Genomic DNA, 23,294 nt, shown 5'->3' with positions numbered 1-23,294 from the left:
TTCCATCGAAACATACCAAGTGGAGTGATACAAACATGGCTGGTAAAACCACATCGTGTGGGGAAAGGCAATTTTCCAAGTGTAAAAATGAGGTATGGTATACTGGCTTGAGGTTATCTACTGTTTTCCCTTGTGTAGCAAACAGCTACATGTACATGTATGTCCCTGTGAGAAGCTGAGCTCCTATCTGAGGTATGGTAAACATGAGGTATTACTCGTTATGAAATGTACTTCAAACCTACATGAACTTGACTGTGGATGACACCTTAGTGTACATTGATTTGAACCTTCCTGAAGAAGAATTCTTCTTGCAACATTTCTGATATTTTCATGTTTAAATTTCAGCCATTTCAGTGCTTTTTTAAAGACTCCTGCATCAGACTTTGGATGTCATCCATAGAGTAAAGTTCGGGTGGTCTAAATTGTGTTACTGCATTCCATGGGTAGAGGCAGCATTTTCCTAACAATGTTAACAATTGTGTGATACACATTTCCAATGGACAAAAATCAAGACTATCACATAAAGATTTGGAAACATCTTCCTATATTAACCTTGGTGAGACCGTATCTAGGAACTCATCCCTGCAGTTGCATTGTCTTTAAATATTACAATTCTTGAGGTATGTTTTGGCAAATGTTCAAAATATTCTTAGAACAAAGTATTGTCATGAGATATCGACTGAAGGAAGAATGGTGTGAACATTGCCACCCCTGCCAGCAAAGGTGAAGACTAATAGTCCTGTTTTCACTAATGTCCTTAACAATAGAATTCAACATATGTATTGGTTCTTCCATGTGAGCTTCTCTTACCCTGTGTCAGTGACAGCTTACGCTAGCTGGGCGTCATTCATACTTTTATAACACGAAATGTTTCCATTATTATTATCTTATCCCATCTTACAGACAGATAGCAATCAACATTAATTACAAGAAGCTATTCACAAGATGATATAAATTAGCACTTTTTTATCATATATGAAAAATATTTCCCGGGGGGTGTTCCACCTATCTCTGCCCTTCGCAGGAATCTGACTCGGAATCCATCCTCTCCTGCTTAATGCGGACCCCAGGGGGGAGGTGGTACATGGTAGGGGGGGTTGAAGTTTGGGAGTCTGGGGAGGAAGACCCACAGGAGGATGAAGGGGACAGGGGAAGGCTTTCGGGTTTCTGAGGGTAGCTGTACAGCGGGATATTGCTTCTCATGTTCCCTACTAGGACGTTCTCGGGCATCTGGAACCTGGCGAAGGGGTTGAGGTGGGCGGGGATGACTGTGGGGAGGGTGCAGGCAGGGGTCCCCCTGAGGAGAACAGGACCCCCCATGGTGTTGATGTACCCCTGCCCCTGTTCGTAACTCCGCCCCACCGTTAGCTGACCGTTGACGACCTCCATGGGGACGCGGACCTCGTGGTGACCTTCCTTCGCAGCACGCGGCGCCGTGCTGTACTCCCGCTCGTACTTTCTCTGCGGGCAGCGATGGTGGCCGAGCGCGATCTGCAGCGGCGACAGCTCGCTGTGCGTCGGCGACGGGACCTGCGGGGGCGCGGCGGCCTTGCTGAGGTTCATGGGACAGGTCTGCTTCCCCTCGGACGCGTTCTGGGCATCCATCTTGAAGGCGAGGAGCTTCTCGGAGTGGAGCGTGTTGAGGGTGCGGAGGTCGGGCAGCTTCATCAGTAGTTTGGCGAAGAGCGCAAGCTCCTCGGGGTGGTTCTTGGCGACCATGGCGCGGAGGGCACGGATCAGCCTCTCCTGGAGTCTCTCCACCGCCTCCACGTCCTTCACACCCTGGCGATCTGAGGACACAGCAGGATACAATCATGAGAACAGGACTCACTCACATGGTCATGGGATTTACTTCTGTAAGTATGGTTTCAGGTTTGTTTGAACCTTTATTTCTTCATAAGAAGCTCTGCAGGCCACTTTTCTTTGAGTCGGTGTAAATAAAATACTTGTTGCGTACAAATAGTTTTGTTATTCTCTAACAGCCTTAGTTGTGATGAGAAAGTCTTTTTGATCTCCTTCTGGGCTATTCTCTATGAAAGAAGTAGCAGAACTGCAGAAGTCTTTAAGTCTTTCTCTGCTTGTAAATACTAAATGCTAACAGACTTGGTTGTGATGAGAAAGTCTTTACAGATCTGTTTGTAAATGCTAACAGACTAGGCTGTGATGAGAAGGTCCTTACCTGCTGCTACGAGGACCACGGCGGTGAAGAGAGCGATCTCACACTCCATCAGGTTCAGCACGTTCAGCTTCTCGGCGAAGTCGAACATCGAGTTGATGAGTTCGCCGCACCCCATCTGCAGGAGCTGGCTGCGCTGGATCCGGACGCCGTTCACGAACGTCATCATGTCGCTCTTGCAGTCGAACATCGGACACAGGCGCACTAACAAGACCTGCAGGCAACAGACGGGCACTGGTGAGTTTGTGAAGGACATGAATCAGTTCCAACAATATCTGTGAGAAAACTTTATTCTATGTATTCATCAGAAGTACAGCCAGTAGGTGAGCACCAAGGATGTTGTAGTGTCTTTTAACGTGCTCAAAGCACCTACTCAATCAAGGGACCCCATTTTACGTCCCTTCCGAAAGACCAATGCAGCTCCAACCAGGAACCCCTTCCCCAGATATAAAGTTTACCTCCAGCCCTGTCTTCCCATGGACAAGTATACCATTCTTCAAAACTATCCCTTGCTTCTTCTACAAAGACATCATCCTTGGATGCAGCTAAACAGGGAAATAGTATACAAAGACTAAAGGATTACTGAATCTACAGGTTACCCACCTCGAAGCAGCCAGCCTTCAGCAAGGTGATTTGGTCGGTCTGGTTGAGTTGCTGAAATCCTGGAATACGCTTGGCGAACTCGACCACCTCCTTGATCGCTGGGGTGAACCTCTCCGAGAACTCCTCCCACATCTTGTTTGCTCCCTCCAGAGCGCCGATCGGGAACGGGTTCAGCGGGCAAACCTGCGTAGAAAACATTGGAACGTAAGTTTTTTTTAAAACCTTCTCCCTGCTGCCTAACTCTGCTAATAGATTACAAACATTGACTCTTTGGTGGTTTGCATAAAACCATTACCAAAAGTCAGTAAAAAAACTTAATTTTCCCTGTCAACCATGCAATCAATTTCAACTGGATGAAGTGGGCTTTGCTGGCTACTGGGTCAGCCTTATTTGGCAACTAGGCCACCCTTATTTGGAAACTGGGCCATCCTTATAAGGAAAGAACAGTGCTCACCATGCTCATGTGCAGGTTGGGGAGGTTCTGAGCCAGGATTGGCTGAATGGTCTTCATGGCCGCCAGTTTCTCCCTGGTGTAACTACACGTCTGATGATGGGCCTTGGCGATCACCATGGCAACCTCGTCAACCTCCGCTTCCTCCGACGACGTCACTTTCAGCTCGCTTTCCGTCTGATTCTTCAGGTTCTGGAGCTCGGCCAGGAGACGGGCTTTCTCGCGCTTGGGCACCCGCCCAAATCTCACCGCTGTAACAACGAGAAGAACAGAAAACATCAATTGATGACACTTAACTACAACTCACTCATCCGCTACAGTTCTATCAGCCCCTCTGGTATGCCGCTGCTAAACTAGGTTATCTGTCGGTTGATTGGCAACTGATTCCCCGGTTGCCGGGTAACCAATCCTCCTCCCCTTACTTGTTTTGAGGGAGAGTGGGCAAAAGGTTACAAGCTCCGTTTCTAGGTCAGTGGTTGTTGACTCCAGCCATCATTGGAGCATGCGCTTATCCTACTGAACAAACAATTCCTGGTAATCTGATAACAAAGCCAGGTGAGTAGGGACACACTGTCAGCTCAAACAATGCCTGGTAATGTGCCAAAAATATACCTGTCATGTCAAACAATCCTGGTAATCTGATAACAAAACCAGGTGAGTTAGGGACAGTGTGTCATGTCCCTAGTAATTTGACAAAAATATACCATACTACACACACACAACGTAAGATAATATACTCAGTACAAGATAGTTGATAAAATATACTAGTAACATGATTTACTAGTATCTTATGACTTGTCCTTGGTGGACATGGGTGTATTCTCTCAATCAATCAATAAGGAAAAAAGAATGCCCACAAATGTGACCATGAAATCCCGTCTTATTTTCCTGCCTATCAGAGTGAGTGTAAGAGATTTCTTACCGTCGCGAGACATGCCGACTGCCAGGCATTTCTTGAGCCGGCAGTGCTGACAGCGGTTTCGGTTGACTCTCATGATGGAGCACTTCTCGTTCTTGGTGCACTGTTTGTATTGGATCTTCTGTTGAATACTCCTCCGGAAAAAGCCCTACAAAAGACGTCAAAAATTGTCAATTTCTTGTGCCACTTTTGCGTGTTGTAAACAAGCAAATATATCGCACTTTTCGCTGCGCTTTCGGCGTGAGGAAAGTTGTTTTGTTCGCACGTTTGTAACGTTTTTTTTTCAGTTGTCACACGCTTGCCTCCGTGTTAAAGGTCATGTAATCGGGTAAGTAGGTCACATCGCATATTATTTGGATCATTCAATCACGTAACAGACAGATGGTCGAAATCCACAGGGGAAGCGCCAGTGACGCAAATGAACTGTCCTTAATTCTGCGCCCTTTTTTCTGTAGTATATTCAATAATGATAATATCAGACGGCTTCGGTCATGAAAAAGATTGCGCGCAATGTTTCCTGAATCTTTATCCTTCAATCATCTATCCATATGAATTCTCTGAATGGTCGAGTAAGTTCTACAATACCGCGCGGGTGTTTGTTGCCTTTTGTCACAACAGTTTCGAAACCTTCGAATTCGTAATAACAATCAGAGATAAGTAACTGTTTTGAACAACATTTGACTCTGTATTAAATATTTTCTACCGTATCTAAGCGTGTTAGAAACATTTCAAACCAGTGCAAAGAAGTCTAAATGTAAGGAGGAATTGTTCTTACCTTACATCCTTCGCAGGCGTGTACTCCATAATGAAATCCTGACGCCTTGTCGCCACAAACCTTGCACAAAATCATCATCCCGTTGATCTCTGTGGATAAAAGAATAAAACAATTTTTGAATGGTGAGCCTTGCGTCCCGTCACCAACGTTACTCGGCAAGCCAAGAATCGATGAAATGGTACTATTTTGGGTGCAACTCAGACGCTTGGAACCCGGAATTGTAAGCGAGCAACCGTACGGCCTCGACCTCCAGCTTATACCAAAGCACACGCGCGGACCAGTCGCACGTAAGTGTTCTTCCTTGTCCTTTTTTTTTTCGGGTGAAAAAAAAAACAAGAGAAAGAGACACACACACACAGAGGAAAGTTTCACTCGCGCTAACCTCTATCGCCATATAGAAGCCCGTCCATGTTGTATTCGGGTGTGTTTTACAAATCCACCTGCAAAATTATGAACCTCCGTATGTCCCGGACACAGGTTGCTAAATGAATGACTGGGCAGCGCCTTGTATAATACGTTTCGTAACACGGAGTACGTCGCGTTTGGAGGTGTCCCTGTGAAGGGTAGCCACGCCCACTGCACCTTATATGGTATGCGCGTCAGAGCACTCGATTCACCTTCTACTCCGCGCGTGCAAGCAAAGCCATGAAAGCTGTACCGGCGCACTTTTGCGTATATTGCGTTAGTGTTGCGTCAGTTTTGATTTAATTTCGTTACGTAGATGTCAAATTTACTTACGATATATATCGATCTTTATCTTTATTGCATGTTCATGATATATAATATTTTGCTGGTGGATGAGACGTACTATTTTGTTTACCATCTTGTCACATGCTGTCACTCGCCCCACCCCTCAACATTTGACCCCAGGCCCCAGTGTATTTACAACTTAGCCCAGAAACAGTCCCACTAGTGACGTTATATTTCGTCCTTGTCTTTGTAAACAAACCGCCATGTAGGGTTATTCTACCAACATTTACCCCCCACCCCCCAAAAAACGTAAGCGTACAATATGGAGAGCGTCGTCCTGAGAGAATTAGTTGACCTATATTTAGGGTGGAATTGAGTTGGTGAGGTCATGTCATAAATACTTGGGCCTATTTTTGTTGACTGATTTAGGTCAGCAACTTTGTGGTGAAATGAAACACCTGAACCAACAACCTAGCCGCGATCCGTGAGGCAAGATGATATCACTGAAACTGGTGGTATCGTTTTATATCGCCCAATTCAACAATAGCGGGAATTTTCTCAGTATTGCATTTGTCATAAACATCTGGTTGCGAGGGCTGGATAGCAAAGAGGCGCCGGTGGTACGTAAGAGTGTCATGTGATGCTGATAAATCATGAAAAGGCTCGGGGGGGGACCGATAGATGACTAGAGCCCCCCTTTCCACGGCCCCTTTTCCATTGTCTTGCCTGTTGCAACGCCCCTTAAAAGTCGCCCCCCCAAAAAAAAAACTATTCCCAGAAAAAAAAACAAGGCCCTCTGTGAAAACACAAGATTGTTGTTTGTTTACTAAATTTGTTTATTCTATCCGTAAATACAAAGTGGGCGGTGACAAACAAAATACGGCGCTGGACTGAAATGGAAATTTAAAAAAAAAAGAGTTTGGCGCTTTTAAAACGGAAAGAAATATTCTCCGTTTACGGTTTCTATTATTAGTTATGAAGAAGTCAATTTGGGTTCAATTTTGGTTGCAACTTATTCTTCATTGTGTAAAACTGAGATTGTGTTATAGGCCAACTCTTCCTTAGCCTAAGTTATTTGCGGTGAGCAAATTTGAGTTAAGTTTAAAGTTGTTGGCTGCATGCATCGGCTAATCTTAATGACCGTGGCCTTGTCGCTGCGGTATAGCCCAGTTTGAGGCCCACTCCAACCGATAATCCATTTTAACTTCCACCGATAATTGCATGGAAGGGCGCGCCGGTGTCTCTGACCCACATATTGGGACAAGAGCAGCTGCCGCGAAGCCTTGTCCCGAACAAGGTCAGCCTCGCTTTCCTCACTCGCTACGTGCTCGAGACCCGAGCTTCCTCCGAACCACATTCAGGGACAAGATCGGGGCGGAGGGCTCAACATTGAGCCATCTATCCTTGGCCTGAGTGGGGTAAAGGTGCTTTGGTTGAGTGAAACTGTCCTTGGTAGCCCCAGACCTAATTCTGTGTCAAGATAGCGCATCGCCGTTCCTGCGCTGTGATTGGTCAGCTGAATGGCCTTGATCGGGGGCACGCGGCCATCGTCTATATCCGTGGCGGAGGGCACAAAACGGGGTTTCTCAGATTTCCTCTAAAACTGTACATGCAGCCCTAAATAAACATTTCCTGTTCGCAACCAGGTGCATATACTAAAAAAATACCACAACGTCTACTTCCCATTAGATTTACAATAAAATTCCGCGTCCCTTTGAAATTGAAACGTTCATTCGTTCCATATCTTTTTGGAGACAGATTTCGAGCAGTGGGTTGTGTTTGCTTTCTAACCTCCGCCATTGCTGCCATATTTTCAGACTGGCCGGCCACATGCTAGGCTTCAAGGTCGCAGAGTCTGAGTCGCGTTAACGAGCGTTTAAGCGGGTTACAACGCGTTTAAAATGTGCTAAATTTGCCGCAACAACGTTTTGTGAACCGAAGTGTTGAAATTTCGTATCTTTAGAGGGGTTTGGGGCCAGAATTTCCTTTCAAAGCATGGCATGGCATGGCGGATTTGTTTGGCATGTGTACAAAGGTCACGGTTAACTTACATCATGAAAAGAAATCACCTGTCCCCACTAAGAGATATCTTGAACCGGGCAGAAAATGACCAATGTTTCGCCTATGGCACAAAATTAAGCGTTACATCCGTGACATACAATTGAAGCGTAGGCGATCTCTATTTTTGAAAACAGGGAGTGTACAAAATAACACAATAAGGGGGTGGACTGCACTAGTTGGCAGTGTCCCAATCAACAACACTGTTTCAACAACAAACACGCTTGCCAACAAGCTCAACGACATGTATGACTACATATAACTTGGCTTCGAACCAAGAAAACGTCGCAATTTTGTTGATCCGCTTTTGAAGGACATGGCACTTGCATCGCAGTAACGTTATGGTTTGATACTGAACAGAAATAACTGACTGCCGTCGAACTATAAGGAGATCCGGTTTAGTACTAAAATTGGAACGGGTAAATCGCCAATGTCCTGAATATAACGAGATAAAAAATCGCAATAAAGACTGTTAATACGAGTGACAGAATGTATCTATCTCAATCCTAAGTACTGTCCCGGCGGTTGGTGCCATGACCTTGCTCTCTTATCGAATTTAGATGTCGCAGAGGCCATTCGGGCCATGATTCTGGCCTGGTTTTAGAGACACACACGCTCTCAAACTACTCGCCTAAGGATATCAAAAACTCACACACAAAATTTGAAAAGTTCACACATCGAATTACACGCAGATTTTAACAGCTGTGTGATACAAAACTTGGTCTAAGTGCGAGATACAGTTCCCGACCGCCCGTGGTAGCCAGCCAAACGTCTAAAATTGCAAAACACTTCTGACCTAGTTCTCAGCGGCCCACTATTTGGCATGCTTCTTCGTTTACGCAGCTCCTTGTTTTTCATAGGAGGGACCCGGTAAACAAGAGATTTGGGACAGGCTCTTGGCTCCGATGGTAAACAAGCGTAAATGATGTACAAAAATTACACTACAGGACAAGTAACGTTACAGCAAACAACAACAAAACCTTTTTATCTCAACAACACGTTTGGGGAATATCATAGGCCCGAATCTATAGGTGACCCCGACTAGAAACATGTGTCCAGATTACAAGGAACTTTCCTTGGTAAATACGTCAGTGTGTTTTCCTCTCTCTCTCACTGTTTGTTTGTATCGAGATACCAGGAAAGGAGTGGTGAATCATCGCCCCACCCCAATTGCCTGGACAAATGACGGTATTGCAAATAAAAAGCATGTTTTCGCGCCCAATAAATCTTTTTATTCAAAGTGAAGGTCCTAAAGTGTAAACTGACTGCGTTGTTCGCACAGCAAGATTCTATCGGTTTGACCCGATAATCGGTTTGTTTCCACAAAGGACGCTGGAGTGTTTCTCACAGGGGTGTCCATGGATGTAGGTCACCCGTCCTATCAGCGGAAATTTCGCGCACACATGCCGAATTCGTGTTGTTTGAACTGGTCCGAGCGTGTGCTTTGCCAGGCTTCCTAGTAGTAATGTCTGTCTTCCGTGTAAAACCGTGATTCACACTACAGTTAAAACATATGACCTACACACACACATTCGGAGACAGCATGGATTACATGAATCATAGTGGTATCTGACTCAAGAATTTACTTTTCGTTGGTAAGAGAATCAGAATTTACGTCTAGAAGAATTAGTCGTCAACATTTTCTATGTAGTTTACACATGTTGGAAATAGTTGTTGAAACGTGACAGATTTCAACATGACGGTCAGTATTTTCCGTTGCCAGAACAAAGACCACGGCATGAGAAAACGTGGCCTGTGTGACCCACTGAGGAAACGTCCGGCGCTGCAAGCTAGTCCAGATCTAACATCGTCCCAAAACCCTCTGTCACGACAAGGAAAACGTCTGGCAACTTGCCCACTATGAAACACCTTATCCCTACAATGATCCGTACACACAACGTCCAACCTGCGATAAAATACGGGACAGGTACTTACCCATGCCTAAAAAGCCGCCTGTATTTGTTGGCATAGCCGAGAAATGATTCAGCCCAACTGGTCCCCAGACGGTCTTGCCAGAAGAATGCCAGTCCCGCTGTCCAGTATATATACCAGATGCTTTCTCACAACAAACCGGAGAAGCGCTGCTCGACGCCGGGGAGGCAAGACGTTGTTCTACGGAGGACAATGTAGTCGTAGGTGCGTGCCGTACGGGGGTAGACATGAACTGAGCCGGAGAACCGCGATCATTTAAAATATAACTGAGGGGCGACCCTGTTCCTGGAACTGGGCTAAGGGCATTACTGAGCGTAAGAATAATGGGTCATCCAGCTGGCCCTCGACCTAAAAAAGTGGGCATGTCGAATGCACTAATCACCATATTTGAATATTCATGAGATACACTTTATTTGTCGCACGTAGGCCGTGTGCGGCGCTGCGATTGGTCGACAAGTCAAGGGCGTATCCTTGATTACCGACGGCAAAGTAACGAACACAACAAAGAGAACGATTTTCATCGTTTTGGCAACGGCTAGAGCGACTAAACTGTAGATTTTTGTGAAATCTTGCGCTCTCTTGCCATGTAGTGTTCTTTCGAAAAGGAATTGTGCAATTAGGTGACATGTAATATCCCACGTCCTGAACCAATGACAGAGGGAAACACTTAGCTTTGTAGGTCAAACCTGCACATGCTAATATCGTCCCCCTGGTTGACCTCTTTCCGTAAGGACAACAAAACGGGGCCGGGCTAGGGAACAAAGGACCAGTCCTACAATCCCTGTCCTTCAGTTATACATTAACTACACGCTATTCATTTTGAATGAAAATACAATATTTGTCATTTCTACTACAGGCCTGCAAATATGTAGCGGTGCTGCAAACGTTTATTGTTATTATGTAGATCTAGATATAGGACAGATATGTGAGAACACACTGTGATATATACCGGCCTCCTTTATACCAATAACCACCAAATTTAGCCAGAACTCGCCGTGGCTGTTGTATGGGCGCTGAATATTGTTCAAGCCATGCGCCTCGATTCATGCAGAGGCTTTGAAACCTTTACCTCAGACGACCCGCTGCCAACGTCTGCAAATATGGGTCATAACCTACTTTCTAGGACAAAAGACGCTATTGGTGGACCTGAAGGAAATGGGCTAAATAATTATATTGTGCTTGGATCCGTTTCACTCTATTTTAGGGGTGTTCAAGGCGACAAATTACGCAAAGAAGTATAGCTAGTGTAGATACAAGAATGGAACATTGGTGAAGCATCATATTGTGCCTGAAAGGTATTTCATAGTTTACAAACGTAATTCTGACGACGCACTTTCCGTCGTTGTTGCGTCTTCTCCCCCCTCCCACGTCTGTCTCGTTGGAACGACCCGGCTTCAGGTTGGTGCACATGCGCACTAGCCCTCCGCTGCTCATGTTCGGCGCTGTGACCTAGTTTCGAGGACCCGCAGCGGCAAGGGCAAGTATGCCGGTCCTGGGGCCAGCTTAGGGATGGGAGGTCACTGCAAGCCGATCTTTTGGACGGAGTCCAAGTGGGCTCTGTATACAGACTCCATGTTTGAACTGTTGCGCAATTCAGTAAGGGACGGTTCATGCTTGTGCGTATATTCAAGGCATTCAAGTGCCTATGGTTTCCGTGTTGACATTTTTTTTCGTTTACTGTTTAGGTAAAGTTTGCGGGGAAGAACTTGTTTTCTACTTTTCCACCGTTGTGCAATCTGGTTATCGAACCGAATAAAATGACTTTTTCGGCCGCAAACTTTATATAGGACAAATATTAATGTTTACGCGCACAGAACGCACTATCATGAAACGGCTTCTTTTATACCAATATTGAACCACAAAACAAATGTTGAATTACTACGCAACTCATACAGACTCGAATATACGCAACGTGCGCGTACGTTGCTGGATAGAGAAAATCGGAGCACGTGTTCGCTGGCTTCGCAAACTGAGTGTCCCTTTTTCTGGGTCAACGTTCTTACGTAAGGGAAAGCGGGCGGGTAGATTCAAACAAGGACATTATAATTTATATAGGAAAATGATGTCCTTGATCCAAACTATCATTAAAACACGCCAAAAATTACACTATCTAAAATACAATATTTGTCCTTTCTAGTGCAGGCCTGCAAATATGTAACGGTGCTGCAAACGTTTATGGTTATTATGTATCTCAAGCAAATGGATAAAATTTTGCAAATTTTATCCAGTTGCTTGAGTAACTATTTTTGGCGTATCTTATTACCTGGATGTCTAACCTTCATCAAAGTATTATTAAAACACTTTAGGATCTTGTTATGAACGTTTCTTTCTTCTTTAGACAGCAATGTCGTACAATGGACCGCTACAGTAAGCGTAGCCAACTGGCACGTGCTAGGTAAATACAACTGCGTAGTTGTTTTCCCCGCACACACTGTTTTCTCGATCCAAACAAACAAACTTTCTAGGACGTTCTACCATGCGAGAAATATGCTGCGGTTTTGGCACAGCGAAAATATGCGGCCGCTTGCTTCCTGAGTTAGTCTCAGACAGGATTTCCCGACTTGTTTTCCATGGTGTAGTCATGGAGCTGGCATCTAGCATGGCACGGGTCGATATATTTGATATCTCAGAAGCCCTCCGGAAGCTATGAGTATCACAATAGAGCTCAATAGTTGTTTTGAACGGATGACGCAAATGGTTCGGTAATACTTCCTTTCATACTAGAGCATTCTGCTTTCACACATCACACGAACAGTTGCCAACAACTGAAGTAAACACTGTTTTTTTTGGCGGGCACAGCCTTAGCCTTGACCCGAACGGACTAGTCTATTGAAGGGGTGGGGGTGGACGGTATCAAAGTCATTTTTATAGGAAATCTTTTATAGACACAAAAAAGTACAGCGACATTCGTAAGGTCTACTACATCTATACATACAGTCAAGTAAACAGTCAAGTGGATACAAATAAATGTACCTATGCATAAATGTATATGAATAGATGTATTTGGGTGATTCCTCTTCAAGTAAATGCTGAGGGAAAATGTCAGTTCTTTCTATTTTTTTTATACCCCACTCTATATATATAGTCAGACAGAGAGAAATGTATATATACATGAGTATATACATATGTAAGTAAATAATGTATTAATGTGTGTTTGTATGTCTGTTAATCTCCAAGCAGATCTTCCGGTTGCAAAGACCGTATTATGAACCTGTTCTTGATCCCGGTTGCAATACTGAAAACTTCTTCTGCCAGTTGGATACGGTCTTTGCAACCGGTAGATCTGCTTGGAGATATGTCTGTCAGTGTGTGTGTGTGTGTGTGTGTGTGTGTGTGTTTGTTTGTTTTTGTGTGTGTGTGTTTGGTGCAAACAATCTATTCAAAGAAACATCATGCAAAATTTGCAAATACAAATGACCTTTTTTCCTCTTCTTGTTTGACGTTCTTTTGGACATATATAAGCATTCTCACTACATTGTTCAGAAATGGCATCGACATACCCTCCTTGGTAACATCTAGCTGATATGGAGGTGGAAGAACTATTTATATCTGTATTATAAGTACAACCTGAATACAAAATGTATCTGTGTCTTGCTGCGACCTTAAATAATTGTCCTGCGGCGTTTCCACGAATCCAATACCCGGGTTCCCGGAATTCCGTAATGGTATTATCCCCGTAGACAAACAACAGACAATGGTGAGTTATCGTGCATACGGACAGGTCATATAACGGCTGTGTCTACTAGACTTCTTCATTGGCTGAAAATTGCGGAAATAGGTCGATTAGGGTTAGTTGCCATGCTCGAATATGAGTTAGCCGGCCACGGGGGAATCTACTTTGTCGAGTGGAGTTTAGTGGAATCGTTTTATTTCATCTTCAGAACTTTGTTTTTCATCTCCAAGCAGATGTTGGGGGTGACTTCTTCCGATTGCCTCTGATCGCTGTATTTCTGATTGGAGATTGTTTCTCATCCATGTTCTTACCCTTCGAATCTGTTTTTGACCAATTTCTACTACTGGCTCCCGGGAATCGAACCCGGGCCCGCCAGCGCACAAACCACATGCGTACCAACCACAAGGCCGACAAGATCCGGACCGGTTAGACTGAAACCAACTCACTAACCGCTAAACTAAAAGGTGCGGACCAGTTAGCCTGGACAGTTGGTGGCGCTTGAACCCAACTGTTACAGTGCCACATTAAAAAAAAAAAAAACACGTTTTCTGTTCATAACCCCCCCCCTCAATGCCCACTTGAGAATATAAATAATGATAACTTTATTGCACAACAGTTGTGCAAGGTACAAAGTATGGCATTCACTGGTACATAGATAACATTCTATTATGCTAATCAGTCTATCTTATACAATATGGTGTAGTAGTATGGGATGACAATGGGATTTTACAATCATTGGAGGAGTTTCTAACGTCTAGACATTCTTTGATATACTTCTCAATGTATACCATGCATGGGTTGTCACATTTCATTATGTACTTAAATTTAAATGTCAAATGGGATGATCCTTAGCTTAGTGGAGGTCACCTTCTTGCTGTCCCTGGAGGAGTGACCGTGATCTGAAAGGACCTACTAGCAAGGAGGTTATAGGCCCATAACCTCCCTTTTGGGGGACTAGCTCGAATCGCTCTCTCGCCCATGTGCTTAGCATGCTACACCATTAACACCCTACTTAGTGCCCGACCTCGCTTCGAGTTATAAGTTTTGGAGGGATTTACTCAGTCGACTCGAACCAACTGGACTTTCTCGTAGATTGTTGCTTATTCAGCCTATGAACCTATTTGGCCAATTTCTGTTGTTAACTTTATCAGTCAACTGAGAGAAATATTGTAAACGCAACATTGAACTGTGGACCTATACTGGTCCTCGGTTTGGAAATTGTACGCATATATCAAAAGCTTCGTCGTTGTGCTTTTAATGTATTCTTAGCATTGAAAAACTCACATGCGTACCAGTTCCAGAAAATAGTTCTTCATTGCGACCCCCCTCCCCCCATCAGTGACCTACTTGGACACATAATGTCAAATGGGGTCATCCTTGGTGAAGGCCATCTTGTTTATTTGTCCTAATTGTTGTCCCTATTCCAGTGACCATGATCCGACAAGTCAGGACATCTGTAGTCACGTTATGATAAGTCATGCACTGAATAACAAGAAGTTCTGGAGAACAAACTTCACTTGCTGCACCTCGTAAGAGGAGGACCGATGATGATGATGATGATGATGCATTGATTAGGACCGTCGGACATAGCCGTGGCGACCGTATATTGGCTATATACAAGACAGTAAGTAAAAAACAGTCGCCACGGTTACGTCAAACAGATCATGGCTTACACGGTCTCTTCCTGCACACGTTTTGGCCTGGGTGTTCGAATCCCGTGACATGCCACCGATGTTGTGCCCTTGGGAAAGGCACCGTACGAGGTAAAAAGCGGTGGACGGGAGAGAGTTTGGCTCCACCTACCAATACCGTGCCCTAGACACTGCAGATAACAACCCACTGCCCCAACGGCCTCAAAAAGGCTATGGAAGTTTACTTTTACGCACACATATAACATCCAAGCAGATGCTGGGAGAGGCTGAATCGTTCACGAATTTCCTAGTTGACATTTTCTTTGTCAAACTGCGTAGGGAAATGCAACTATTTAGCCCCCCACATCTGCTTGGAGATTAGTGTGTACATACCAAGCGAAGCATAACCACACCACAAACACCCTATTTAGTGCCTGACCTCGCTCCGATCTACGAGATTTGGGGCGACCTCAGCCAAGTTGTGCTGCTGTCCTCGAACTGGGTCATAGGAAAATGATGAGTAAAGAAAACATGATCGAACAAGAGAAACAATTATTGAATATTAATTTCATGTCTTGTACATTTGCATTGGAGTATACTCTATTCATGGATGAGATTGCTTGACGTCATGCTATTTCCTAGTGCGTGTTTTATTTCTTTTTTATCCATATGTGTCATTATGCATTGTTGTATCAACTTGTATGAAATCAAAGACTTAGTGTTTGCGCCCTTGTCATTTATTTTGGGTCATTTAATACAATTATGAGATATTCTGTCTCTTAAATCTAGGTGACAAGGATTCTTTGTCATCTAGATTTTACAGTAGATAAGAATTCGTATTGAGTAGGAAATGATAGAGCTTGTTCAGAAATCTAATCTTGAGGGGAAAGAAGGCGATTCAGATACATGGCTATACAGAACATGTACGGAGTGAGAGACTTTTTGTTCTTGATGTTTATTATCATTGGCGGTATTGTAAGTACGTACGCGTGCATATATGAGGCCTAGTTATCGGACAACATCAACCACAAGAGGAGCCGATAAGAATCGATTCAGATACAACTGCTATATATGTACATGTTCTGCTTTGGAGGGACTTTGTCTTCTTGAAGTGTATTATTGTGGCATTACAGTACGGTGCACATGCACGAGGAGGCAACTGAAACTCTTCAGACTACTGTAAATGCATTTAAGTTCGCATTTAAGGCGAAAATGGAGTGTTCGCGGTGGTTTCAAGTTTACGGCAGCGCTATAGCCACATACTGCTACAGTATTGGACAAATGATATTCGCGATGGTTTTAAGTTCGCGGTGAAACGGTCGCCACGAAAACCGCGAACATAAAACCACCGCGAACATTTCTGCATTGAGTATATCAAGGTTATATAGAACATGCAATGAGAGAGGCTTTGTCTTCTTGATGTGTATTATTGCGGCGTTAGTTATAAGTACGTACACTTACAAATAAGATACCTAGTTATATGACCACATCAGGACACAGCTGCCGCTGAGAGGAGGTAAAAACTATTCCGAGATAGAAGGCTATATGTGTACTGAGAGAGGCTTTGTCTTCTTGAAATGTATCATTGTGGCATTATAAGTACGTATACGTACAAATAGGATACCTAGTTACAGGACAACGTCAGCTGAACTGAGAGGAGGTAAAAACTATTCCGAGATCCAAGGCTATGTACTGAGACTAGCTTTGTCTTCTTGCAGTGTATTATTGCGGCATTATTGTAAGTACGTACACCTGCAGATATGCCACCCAGTTCCCGGACAACGTCAGGACATAGCTGACAGAGGGGGGTACTTCGGAAAGCGATCTAGTAAGATTATATAGAGGTTCAATACAACCTTGTATCTGAATCGCTTTCCGATACAAGCGATTCACAATTTTATGTATAGAAATTCTATATGATCTGAATTGCTTGTATCGGAAAGCGATTCAGCTACAATTTTATATAGAAGTTCTATACAACCTTGTATCTGAATCGCTTGTATCGGAAAGCGATTCAGATACAATGTTATATAGAAGTTCTAAGTACCAATGAACTTGTATATGAATCTCTTTTCAAGGTACCCCCTCTTTCGGTTATGCCCTGGCGTTGTCCGGGAACTGGGTGGGGTATCGGCACAATAGAACATGTACTGAGAGAGGCTTTGTGTTCTTGAAGTTTACTATTGCGGCGTTATTACGACATTATCAGTACGTGCACGTGCATCTACACGCGGTGCGCGACCTAGTTACCGGACAACGTCAGGACACAGCCTTCAACATCCGGCATGCAATGCACCGGCCTTGACTACCTGGGCGCATGCGCCGTGAGACGTGATTTTCAGCAGGTGGATACATGCATGTAAATCCATAAACACGCTGTTATTTATTCATCAAGTATGTCACAAATTATGTCTCTTGACACAATGAGGGCGAGAAACAACCTGCCTGTTATGAGGTCGGTGGCACCCTGAAACCGTTGTTATCAATAACAATCTCAAGGTCATCATATCTGATCTATTTATCCAGCTGGTCGTGCTACAGTTGTGTATAGATGCACCTAATTTTCAAAACCGTCGACAGGCAATGACATGAGACAGTAAGGCCCTCATTCCACAAGACGGCGCTCTCACTGTGACCTAAATCGAATTTACCTAATCCTTGATTTCATAATTGGAATATCATGCAAAATGTAAAAGTATAGCTGAAAAGACAACAAAAAACGCAAAGCGGAAAAAGAACCGTTTTTTATCTATGAAATTCGTTGAGCGCTCTGTTAAATTTGAGGTCGCCCAAAGCGCGCGGCGAGAGCACCGTTCTAGTGAAATGGGGGTATAAATACTATAATCGCTTACACAGGTCAGAAAACATAAGGCTGATGATACGGGGATATTCTTGTATCTTTTTATTAACAAGTAACATCTGCTTGGATTTTAGCGATGCTGTCGGTGATTTTACCAAAGTCACGACCTTTTACGTTAACATATGTATTACACGTCTTTTTTTTATCCTCACCAATAAGTTTATGTTTTGGTTGCATTTGTATGTATGTATGTATGTTTTTTGTGGTTTTAGCAGCACAACTCAAAAAGCCTATGGATGAACTGTCATGAAATTTGGTCTGTGGTTAGATCATGTTCTATTGAAGGAACGATTAGATTTTGAGACCCCTGTTAGCTTTCCTCGGTACTGCAGCAGAACTTCCAGTTTTCACATGTCGTGTTCTGGACAAGCTATAGTCACGAGTTTGGGGCGGCAGGGGTAGCCCTTGGGCCTCGGTAGGAACCAAGCTGAAGCTAGCCCTCGATTCGGCCTTCGATTCACAGCCTTCGTTTCAGCCCTCGATTGGATTTTGCCGCCGATTCAGCCTTCGATAAGAGGGAATAGACAGAACATAGCAACCTATTCAGTTACCGATTGGAAAAACCTAGAATCTATGCCAGCTCTCTTACAACGAACACAAAAGGCAACACAAGGCTCAACTAGTACCAAATCACTCAACAAGGAGATATTTACTTGCAAATAATGTCGGAAAGGACATAATATCACGAAATCGGCATAAAATAATAGTGACAACTGACAAGGGACACTGGCCCTCGATTCGGCCGTCGATTGGATTTTATCTAGATGTGGCCCATGAACTTGAAATAGTAATTAGGATACGTTGAGATCTAGAGTACTTTATGCAAGTATCTAATTCAACTGGCGCATGGCCGGATTTGATGAACGAGCCACAGGGGGTCTAATCAAGCCCCGGTGAAGCTAGCCCTCGATTCGGGCATCGACTTGCCTGGGAAAGAAAGGCTTGCTGGACGGCTTGTAGCGCTTTCTGCTGTTTATCTAGATGTGGCCCATGAACTTGGAATAGTAATTAGGATACGTTGAGATCTAGAGTACTTTATGCAAGTATCAAATTCAACTGGCCGGATCTTATGAACGAGCCACAGGTGGTCTCATCAAGCCCCGGTGAAGCTAGCCCTCGTTTCGGGCATCGACTTGCCTGGGAAAGAAAGGCTTGCTGGACGGCTTGTAGCGCTTTCTGCTGTTTATCTAAATGTGGCTCATGAATTTGAAATAGTAATTAGGATACATTAGGATCTAGAGTACTTTATGGCGCATGGCCGGATTTGATGAACGAGCCACAGGGGGTCTCATCAAGCCCCGGTGAAGCTAGCCCTCGATTCGGGCATCGACTTGCCTGGGAAAGAAAGGCTTGCTGGACGGCTTGTAGCGATTTCTGCTGTTTATCTAAGTGTGGCCCGCGAACTTGATATAGTTATTAGGATACATTAGGATCAGGGGACTCACCAGCATAAAGTACTCTAGATCTCAACGTATCCTAATTACTATTTCAAATTCATGGGCCACATTTAGCTAAACAGCAGAAAGCGCTACAAGCCGTCCAGCAAGCCTTTCTTTCCCAGGCAAGTCGATGCCCGAAACGAGGGCTAGCTTCACCGGGGCTTGATGAGACCCCCTGTGGCTCGTTCATCAAATCCGGCCATGCGCCATAAAGTATTTTAGATCCTAATGTATCCTAATTACTATTTCAAATTCATGGGCCACATTTAGATAAACAGCAGAAAGCGCTACAAGCCGTCCAGCAAGCCTTTCTTTCCCAGGCAAGTCGATGCCCGAAACGAGGGCTAGCTTCACCGGGGCTTGATGAGACCCCCTGTGGCTCGTTCATAAGATCCGGCCAGTTGAATTTGATACTTGCATAAAGTACTCTAGATCTCAACGTATCCTAATTACTATTTCAAGTTCATGGGCCACATCTAGATAAACAGCAGAAATCGCTACAAGCCGTCCAGCAAGCCTTTCTTTCCCAGGCAAGTCGATGCCCGAATCGAGGGCTAGCTTCACCGGGGCTTGATTAGACCCCCTGTGGCTCGTTCATCAAATCCGGCCATGCGCCAGTTGAATTAGATACTTGCATAAAGTACTCTAGCTCTCAACGTATCCTAATTACTATTTCAAGTTCATGGGCCACATCTAGATAAAATCCAATCGACGGCCGAATCGAGGGCCAGTGTACCTTGTCAGTTGTCACTATTATTTTATGCCGATTTCGTGATATTATGTCCTTTCCGACATTATTTGCAAGTAAATATCTCCTTGTTGAGTGATTTGGTACTAGTTGAGCCTTGTGTTGCCTTTTGTGTTCGTTGTAAGAGAGCTGGCATAGATTCTAGGTTTTTCTAATCGGTAACTGAATAGGTTGCTATGTTCTGTCTATTCCCTCTTATCGAAGGCTGAATCGGCGGCAAAATCCAATCGAGGGCTGAAACGAAGGCTGTGAATCGAAGGCCGAATCGAGGGCTAGCTTCAGCTTGGTCGGTAGGAAGTGACGTAAGTTTGGGCCCTCCGAATAGTAAGTAGCCTCTACCAGGCTCCAGAAGTGGCTGGAAAGAGGAGAAATCGGCCGAATAGACAGATAATACAACAGTTTATTGCAAGTTCTTGCCCGTAGGCTAATTGCAAGTACATGTAACATGAAAGGACGGACAGACAATATATAACAATACAGTATGTGACTTTTCTAGTCTAAATACTAACACTAAATTCTATCTTATTTGGGTTTGACTTCGATAATATACCAGAGGTGTTGGCCGGCCGATAAATACATGCGTGCTAGCCCTCTAGCAGCGTTCCTTGGAACTGCAAGGGGCGTTTCATTTGCAGACGTTGAAACGGGATAAGTCAAGAAGGGAAGGATGAATTTTCATGATTTTTGACGTAATGTTGATTGTGCAAATTGTGAGAAAATGTGCATAATAACTATGAGGAAATTTCATTTTTCAAACCGCTCTTTTTTGTACCCTCTGCTTGGAGAGTACCCGTCCAGTGGAAGCGGGATCTATACATACTGGCATCCTTTTTCGCCAAGCAGATGTAGGGGTGCACGTGGTTAAAATGTGTTTTCACCGCATTTCGCACTCCTTTCAAGTGGGCTACGCTTGTATGATCTTGTATTGCTTTGTCCGATCGGACGGTGGTCTACTTTTGTGCCCGCCCAACAAGCAATCTCATTTGCCCAGTTTATCGTTAACGATGTGTAGGTCTGGGCTTTGTAAACATGTAGGGTACACTATACGGGACACGTGGACGTTTACTCCTCGTGACCAGAGGACTACGTGAAGGAATTTTCCATCAGGAGGTAAACAATGATTACATCATGTATGTTTTTGTCTAATCTCCAAGCAGATCTAATGGTTGCAAAGACCGTATCCAACTGGCAAAAGTAGATCAACATGTTGAGTCCAATGTATCATTTACACAATTGGTTCCAAGGTCTAGACATTCTTTGATATATTGACCTATTATAGGTAAGCTCCTGTAATGCTATGGTCAGAATTCCATTCCACATCATTGTTGTTGTTTTTTTCTTAAAATCATTTATCATCCACCTTTATGTATAATTTCCACGCAACATGAATAAAAGAAAATTTATATGTATCTGAATACGAATAAAGATTATACGAGTGGTTGCCATACACAAATGTAGAAAGACTAAAAATATCACGCAAAACATAGATAAATTTGTTGGCAGGCTTGACTTCAGATGGGTATTTCAACTGTTTATGATATACTATTGTAGGAAATTATAGATACCGCTGCCACCAGTGTTGCTATAAGAAAAGCATTAGCTAGAGAGAGCAAGGAATGAGGTCTTGACTCATGCTTGCCTTGTGAGAACTGATCTAGACAGACGGGTGTCTGTCTGCTTTATTGATACCAATCGGTTACAGATGTCAGACTGGTGTCTCTGGACCCCCAGCGGATAGATCTTCCTATGGTTATTACTAAACATCTTGCTACATAGATCTAACACTATTGCGGGAGACTGAAATACTAATCCGAGGTAACTACATACGGATCAGTCCAATCTTATATAAACTTACTATTATATCACCTTCTTCGGCAGTCTGTAGAAAAAGTAGGGCAGCTGCCAAAGTAGTATTTGTTGACCTTTAATACCACACAGGGCCTTGGTAGGCTACCAGCTGGCCATTCCAATGACATCATCATGAGTTGGCAGAATTTTCAAGTACTTCTTTTCTTTTTGCCCATTGGTTGATTAACAACAGAGATGTGTGTGTGTGTGTGTGTGTGTGTCAACTATAGCTAGCACTGGTCAGCGATAGACCCGAATTTCGAGCTGAAGAAGTTATGTAAGTGTTAGTGTTAGTATGATGACATAATGAAGTTATTTATAGCCCTCCTTCGTCAGTCTAATAAAGACTAGGTAAATTTTGTTGCCCTTTACTTGCCAGATTGGTGATAGGCTACCAGCAGGCCATGCCATTTCAACATCATCATCTGTTTCTACAGACTACCAACAGCAGTCATTCTCAATTGGGGGAAGTTTGATGCTTTTGTAGTAGTTACGTAGGGGATTCGCTATAGCTTGGGGTTTTAGCCAAGCACACCGGGTCACCCCTACTCTAGATCTTCCGTTGGATTATTTTAAGGCGTCATACACTTGGCCGCCGGCTTTATGTCACCATCCGAAATTACAAATGCAATCCCTTCCTTACAATATTTGTCCAACCTGGATTGAGCCTGGTATCGAACTCAGGGCCACGGGTTGAATTAGTCGGAACTCTCTATGGCAGCTAAAGTAGAAAGGCTGACAGAAACGGCTCAATAAAGCAGACTGGGCCCGGTAAAACACCCCTAAGCCGACCCCTAGAGACAGGTACCAGGCTAACCGTGCCCTGACGCTACCCCTACGGTCTTGAAAAAAGCGCTGTGGGCCTACCTTTTATCTTTTGTACCTTATCAAGCTTGATGTTCTTTGTATGTTCTTGGTATGTGGCACTGTTATTTAGATCTTATTCCCTTGAGTGCAGTCTTTGTCTGTAAAAAAACTCTTACTATGTTTCATTTGGGCACTCGAAACACAGGTGGGTAAAGCTTTTGAAAAGGGATCAGAGGCTTTTGAAGACTTCCTTGTTCCTTGTTGTATACCCAATGGGGGTAGTAGTTGTTGTTGTAGTACTGTATCAAAAAACGTCATGACGTCACAGCCGATAGCAGGATGTGCCGAACAGGCTACAGAGTACCAAAAAAGGGAAATGCCGAAAAAATAGCTACAAGTGGGAGATATTTCTCCTTTTTGTTTTTTTCCCACCCGAATTGAATTTACGTATCTAGGACACGTTTTACATCTGAAAGATTTCTTGGTGAACGGTAAAATACCAAATTTGACTTGTAAAATACCAAAGCCTCTCTCCAAGCAGATGTTGGTAGGTTTGTTTTGTACATGTGTACACATGTTTTCGAACAGGATGAATAATTTGCACGGGAGCCATCCATCCAGAGGAGGTTTATATAAGATCAAAGAACATCACAAAACGCCGTGTGTTTTCATACATTATATTTA

At 43.9% G+C, this 23,294-nt stretch overlaps 1 protein-coding gene across 2 annotated transcripts; it reads right to left on the bottom strand.

The window, feature by feature from the left end:
• Positions 1-784: 784 nt before the first annotated feature.
• On the bottom strand, positions 785-9,944 carry LOC136449329 (nuclear hormone receptor E75-like). 2 transcript variants are annotated; one of them, XM_066449327.1, is made up of 7 exons: positions 9,608-9,944; positions 4,925-5,013; positions 4,153-4,297; positions 3,234-3,481; positions 2,780-2,962; positions 2,180-2,390; positions 785-1,790 (listed from the first exon to the last, which is right to left on the bottom strand). In XM_066449327.1, exons 1-7 carry the CDS (start codon positions 9,831-9,833, stop codon positions 1,006-1,008), a joined length of 1,887 nt encoding a protein of 628 aa, XP_066305424.1. In that variant the 5' UTR covers positions 9,834-9,944; the 3' UTR covers positions 785-1,005. The 2 variants fall into 2 exon arrangements, with proteins under 2 accessions (XP_066305424.1, XP_066305425.1); XM_066449328.1 differs by lacking the exon at positions 9,608-9,944 and adding an exon at positions 5,307-5,433.
• Positions 9,945-23,294: the final 13,350 nt, after the last annotated feature.

The sequence above is a fragment of the Branchiostoma lanceolatum genome, chromosome 15 (assembly GCF_035083965.1).
Source record: "Branchiostoma lanceolatum isolate klBraLanc5 chromosome 15, klBraLanc5.hap2, whole genome shotgun sequence".
NCBI classification, from domain to species: Eukaryota; Metazoa; Chordata; class Leptocardii; order Amphioxiformes; family Branchiostomatidae; genus Branchiostoma; species Branchiostoma lanceolatum.
This window is presented reverse-complemented; position numbering and strand designations above follow the sequence as displayed.

Coding starts and splice junctions, on each gene's coding strand:
- LOC136449329 (XM_066449327.1), bottom strand. CDS start 9,833: ATGTCTACCCCCGTACGGCACGCACCTACGACTACATTGTCCTCCGTA. Junction 2,963..3,233: donor CCAACCTGCACATGAGCATG/GTGAGCACTGTT, acceptor TTTTCTACGCAG/GTTTGCCCGCTGAACCCGTT. Junction 2,391..2,779: donor TGAAGGCTGGCTGCTTCGAG/GTGGGTAACCTG, acceptor TGTTGCCTGCAG/GTCTTGTTAGTGCGCCTGTG.